General features: G+C 40.3%; 1 protein-coding gene across 2 annotated transcripts in view; it reads left to right on the top strand.

Moving 5' to 3' along the window:
* corto (centrosomal and chromosomal factor corto) overlaps positions 1-6,416 on the top strand; it is a 141,720-nt gene continuing 135,304 nt past the window's right edge. For both annotated transcript variants that reach the window (XM_087344823.1, XM_087344822.1), the window contains exon 1: positions 1-859. In XM_087344823.1, coding sequence (XP_087200949.1) covers positions 187-859 — 673 coding nt within the window. In that variant the 5' untranslated portion in view covers positions 1-186. The remainder of the gene's footprint in view (positions 860-6,416) is intronic.

Here is a 6,416-nt window from a genome sequence, read left to right as displayed (position 1 = left end):
CCGTCAGTGATCACTTCGGAAGCTAAAGTTCTCATTGCAGTTGAGGCGAGACTGTCGTGCTGTGTTGTTGCTATGCGCTCTTCAGCTTAGCGCCGGCAACTGTCAAGTGTGTATAGTGACATAAGTGCTTGTGTTTTTTTGTGGTGTGTGCGAGCATTTATATTTTTTTTGTTTGTGTGTTGTGATATGGCGACGTGCTATTCCACTTTCGATCTTGGCCCACCTCCCCCAGCGACTCGCCACTGTTCTCAGGCTCCTCACAAAGATTATAGCAGGCCACTGCACGTGGACTGCAGTGTGGAATATGAACTACCAAATCAAGCCAAACCGCCTGATGGTGCCAGAAGTGAACCTTTACTGATGATCCACCCCTGTTACTACCGACGAGCCGAAAGCCAGCGGCGAAGTCCCTTCATAAACAATTTACCGACCCCACGCAACGTCGTGGCAACCTCGCGTCGATCACAGGCATCTCAGGTTCGGTTAGTTCCACAACAACAACAGCAACAACAACAACAACAACAACAACAGTACCAGGTACGGTATCTGGAAACCGCGAGCCAACAACAACCCGCGTGGAATCAGCAGCATTTGGAACCTCCCCCGGTGTATTCCAAACCCGCGGGTGGTAAACCAGGAAAACGGGATCCTCTGCTATGCGGTGGTGGTGATTTTAGTTCAGGATCGGACAGTGGAGTGAGCGCGGGACATTGGACTGACTCCGAACGTAGTCCACTGGCTCCAGAACTCAGACTCCAGAGAGATTTTCACAATAATAACAATAATCAACCCGGAGGTGGTACTGACAGCGGGATTGCTACCCCAGTGTCCTTGGCAGACGACAAGACTGTACTATCAGGTAAGACGCGGCTGTACGAAGTACTTTGATGTCCCCTGTCAGCCGTCTTCCGTGGGGGGGGGGGGGGGGGGGGTGTGTCAAGATACCTTATGACCGGCGATATCTTTGGCTTTGTCCGGAAATGAGCGATGAGAAACGTGAAAGAATTAATTCGTGTTTAAAACGTTATATCTTATATTGGAATGTTGGTTCAGCGAGTTGCGGGGACGTGTTTCGCCGACAGACAGTCTTAACGTGCGCTGAAAAATGAAAGTAAATAATTATCACATCCACTCAATTAATTGCTTTCGTGTTGTGGACAGTTTTTTTTTTTTATGGGTTGGATCTGATTGAATTGATTTCGACTCAAGTTTTGACATTTCCAGCAATATATTCACCCAGTCCTTGCGTAATGTATAGAAATTTCAGTTTGAGGAAGTTAGAAACAATGTAGCGCCGATAAACTTCCTTTCGTCTTATAAATCTCAAGAGAACAATTCTTGGAACCCGTAGGTGGATTGTATTATTAATCGAAGCCAGCATTTACAAGAAATAACTTACTTGCAGTTCTGTTTGTCACGTCATGACATTAAATGTCTGCAGACATTTCTCTGACCATAAAAGACGTCGTGATTTGTGCTGTCGTCTTGGTTTTTCAGAGCGGAACGAGGAATTGATTTGCAGCCAATACGTAGGATGAACGAAGGTCAGGGAATGTCGGCCCCTAAATTCGTGGAACGTGTCGAGTAGAATCATGCAGTGAACAATTAGTGTAAATGATGAGGTCATATATTTCTCTTGCTATAAATTAATTTATTATCTTGTTTCATCGTTATGAATGTAACGACGTTTTCGGTATGGGATAAAAACGGTTGTAAGTTGTGAACATCGTCGAATAATTGCGTTGGAAAACTTAGATAACACTGTCATAGATATTAATCTACACGACCTACGTATTTTAGAGTCTCACGAACATTTTACTGAGCCTTCTGAGAAGAATAATAGGCCACGGCTTCGACTTGACACTGGTTTTAAGATAATACGAAAAGTAATTTTGTGTATTATGGAATTAAATACGAAATTAAGTGTAAAATCACTTTCGTAGTCTAGACATGAAATGATAAGATGGATTAAGAATTTATTTAGCTACTTATTTTATTTGGAATCCCTTATTTCGTGGTTGTTAACCGCTTATCAGCAGAAAATTTGTCTTGGTTACCAAAAAAAATACGAGAAAGATCAACTTGTGCCGAATTAATAACAGTCACGTTTTAATTTCCGTGGGAGTTTTATTCGTGGAGTCTAACCCGGATCGTCCGTCCTGTAACAGGCCTCGACTACCGTCGTTCTACGGATACGTAGCTCGCATTTGCGTAAGTGAAAATCATTGTCGCACTTAATGACAGGTTTGCGAAGCAGTTTTGGGAACTACTGCGTTACTTATGCATGCACGAAGATTACATTTGACTGCGTGATTATTTACCGTAACCTGTCAACAGAATCTAGGTTTACCGATCGCTGTCATGCGATTATCGTAACTCCTTATGTGAGTTAATTAGTAAGAAACGTCGGGGAGTCCCCATGTCAGGGCCCGCTTTTCAGATGTGAACGGACAAATGGCGGTTTCAGTGAGTTGCAATCAGGAATAATTTGAAATCGATTATGGACGTGAGAAGTGGCCACCGTTCGGGGGGTTCGTAGATCGTCATCTCTTGTCTGGTTTGCACTGCGAGGGTGAAAGTGTGTGTGGGGGTGGGGGGGAAGGGATATCACCGTCGGCTGAATGGGGGTACGAGGACGACGCCCTTGGCCCCGTCATTTGCGCAGACTCTGTACGCTTCGCCTGCCACGTTTCGATTGGGCGTGGTACAGGTCTTGGTGAGGAATTGTAGCCGAATCCTGCCCCCTCGAAATTTTGGGTTTTGCACTTCCCAGTTGCAGTACACGAACTTCACAGTATTAACCCTTCAGAGAAAGTGGTAATTATACGTACCACCTGATTTAATGATCAGTAATCTTCATTTTGCTCAGAGACTTTGTTTATGTCGCGTGTAATTCTCGATATAAATAGTTATCGATTACCTTGAACTTGTTCTATGTAATGGTGAGGTGAGTTGTTTTCTTCGCGGTACGGGCTGGATTATTAAATATAAGTTATTCCATCTTCGGCTTCAAAAGGCTGAAAGGACAACTACATTCACGTGGTTATAGCCGTTTGAAAATAGTTTAAATTGTGCAGGTGAAGTTTAACGAGTATTTTTTTTAAACATCGACTTCACCATTTCTTCACGTCTGTGCTTCAACATAATTTGAATTATAAATTTTGTCAGATAAATGAACATTGTTTTGTAGGGTCTGAATTGATGTTTGGGCTATTGGTAGGTCCCTTGTCATTTTCTCACGAATAATAAATAGGCATTCTTTCCTAACACAATATGCACCTTAATCTGACTCCCCGTGACGTAATTTCGTCTTCATTGTGTTGTGTAGCCGGCATCAGCCATGAATCACTGAATACTTCGATATATATCACATCTCTCGATCCTTTTTGTGTTCGTCAAAAACATTTTGCTGTGTCACGCCCTCTGTGGTTCCGCGTGAAATCGATAATTCTGGTATATAGACCATCACGATATAGGGGAAAACCCCCACCCAACATCCTGGACGTGCTTTGTCATTTCTGATGTAATTGGCTTTGAGTTGTTTGCGATTAAAATGCTTTTATAGAAGTAATTCTGAAACAGTGGTAACATAAGCTATCTCTACGTTGGACATTGACAAATAAGATGTGTGACTTTAATGGTTCATGGTTAATGTTAAAATTTGACTTTGCGAAGTTTGGAACTACAGTTTATTTGGGTATTGAGGAGCGATTAGTGCCGTGACTCATTTGCATTTCATTATTATCGTATGTTGGATCTTGTCTGGGTTTTTTTTTTGGGGGGGGAGAGAATAAAATTATCATATTAACATTTGCAGTTGTAGTTTTATACTATGTGCTGCGAGGGAAGGGAGGAATGAGGAAGGAATGACGAGAAGATGTAAGTTGGATGAAGTTTGTTACGTCACTAGCAGTTGCAGGCTTTTTTTTTATGGAGCCCTGGTCCCAATTATTTACCAAGGACGTTTCAGTAAATCAAGCCTGCGCATCTATGTTCTGACAATGGTTCTGTTTTATGTTTTGAACGTAACCAAACGCAATATTTGAAAGTTAAGTAAAGGGGCGAGACCCTACGTAAATTACTGCTTTTTTTAGTTTTTTCTTCTTGTAGTCTGAGATTAATGAAGATGATGTTGATGGTTGGATTCGTTAAATTAAATTGCAACTTTTCATAATAAACGTTACAGATTGGAGTATCATCGTATTAAGCGAAGCGTTACTCTTCAGGGTGGAAGGCAGCCGAGAGCAGAAATTCTCTAATGAGTTTCAAATTGGAATTTGGAATAAATCGATGCCAATCTAATGGCGGATAATTATGGCGATACGTGATACGCTTAATTATTGTTTGCGTACATTAATGAGAAAATTTTAACTTAATGGCACAGTGAGAATATCGGGGAAATACGGGAGGAGTAATTAAGTAAACTGATTTGCCATGCAAGCTTAGACCTTCTTAACTTTAAGTTAGTTTGATTTAAAATATGTTTATCTGAAGTAACGAATTTTTGCGTTGTGTTTAATAGGCCGTGCAGAAAAGCCTTTAACGCCGATTCGATTATGCGCGTGAAAATGCGAACAGTTATTTACCGAACGCGAAAAATTCGATTACGTGCTGTCTGACAAACGCGTAGTACCACAAAAAATGCCCCTGCTGTTTAAAAACCTAAAGACGGTTCGATGTGATGGACTTTGATTCTTAACTTTGTGTTAATTAACATTGTGCTGATATTTTACTTCATAGTGCAACTTCCTGTTGGCATCTAACTTTAGCTCTCGACTTTCGGATGATTTATTTATTTATTTAGTGTTCTGTCTGACGACAGGTCCATATGAACAGGATCCTTCCATCCTTTTCTCGGACTGGGACCTGTTCATATACGTTCTTGGCAGATGATCCAGAAGTGGTTTGCCATTGCCTTCTTCTGTGTGTGAATGGAGTAATTGTTGGGATGCCACGGAGGAAAACTCCGTGTTGCCTAGACCACGGCCTTGCCCAACACAAGTTATAAATTCGGGCACCGCCGGGAATCGAACCCGAGACCCCCAGGATTACAAGGCCACCGTTCTAACCGCTAGACCACCGTGGGGGTACTTTCCGATGATACTTTATTATATTTATTGTAAAATAGTTGTGAGTAGACTCGCATTTTAAATTTACGTTTGTATAATGCAGACATGGACGACGTCAGAGACTTTATTATCTTGAAAGTTCAGCCATTTGCCTTTACAAGGCACTGGATTGATGATGAGATTATTAATTGATCTCTAGTCATCAAATAATAAAACTGATTATGAAACTCGTTGCTTAAGATAACAGCTGCAAAACCAATTTCACGTTCAGAAACAAAACGGAAAAGAAGCCACCACGTAACAGCTAATTATGCTATAATATTTTGTTGCATAATTACGTGGTGTAGTCCAGAGAATGTCTTGCTATAATAATGAATAGTCAATACCTTACCACATTGTATGTTAAGTCCGCGGTTCACGTGTCGCTGGTGGTGTTCAATGCCTCGTCCAGTGTTAACATGATTGGAGATCTTTAAACTTCAGCGATGTCAGTAATATTAATTTCGAAAAATCTTCGTTGTGTAATTGCACAACACTCTTAAAGCCGAAATTCGTTTAAATTATATTAAACTGTCCAGTCCGTACCGCATAGAAAACACTAAACTTTACCATTACAAAGATCGACTGGTTAACGCTGTTTACATAATCATATGGAACCCATAAATACTAATTGAAGAGTTACGTTTGCTACCACCTGACACTTTTTTAGTAGAACATAGGTTTTTTCTGTATTTTGTATGTTCTAAGGATAGACAGTTAAACATAATAGATATCGAAAGATAACTTTTATATATGATTTTCTTTGACGAAATCGCTGTTATTGCAAATCGAGAGAAACGGAAATTTGAATTTCCTAATTCGAGGTTAAGAGCTGCATGAAATTATAGCTACTAGTTTTTGAAATGATAGTTACCAATCACAAACTTTTTAAAGAGCTAATTTAATTGTAAGATGAATAGCTGAACTGTTGAAGTATAACCAAACATTAAACTCAAATCTGTTAAATGTTTTTTATAAATTATTTATATTTGAACTGTACAGCCGGCGTGTGATTCATTCTTACAGTTTTAACTTTACGACGTGTGGGATTTAAAAAGAAAAGAAAAGAAGGAAAATGAATGAGATTCTAGGAAATGTGTATGGAGTGATGTTGACATGGAAGGCCATTTCAGATTTTGCTGAGGCATTATGTAGAACTACACTTGCGTATAACACCTCCTCTCTACGGTACTGCGAAAAATGGTTTGAAAGTTCACTGAATCGATTAAAATTTCTTCTGAAAGCATTTTTCCCCCCCTCTAAAATGGCAGTCACTCGACCGAGTAAACAATTTGCTAATGACGCTTT

The sequence above is a fragment of the Zootermopsis nevadensis genome, unplaced genomic scaffold (assembly GCF_977971745.1).
Source record: "Zootermopsis nevadensis isolate Lab colony 2312 unplaced genomic scaffold, Znev_1.0 Znev_ptg000008l, whole genome shotgun sequence".
NCBI classification, from domain to species: domain Eukaryota; kingdom Metazoa; phylum Arthropoda; class Insecta; order Blattodea; family Termopsidae; genus Zootermopsis; species Zootermopsis nevadensis.
The sequence above is the reverse complement of the archived record's forward strand: the minus strand, read 5'-3'. Positions and strand labels throughout refer to the sequence as shown.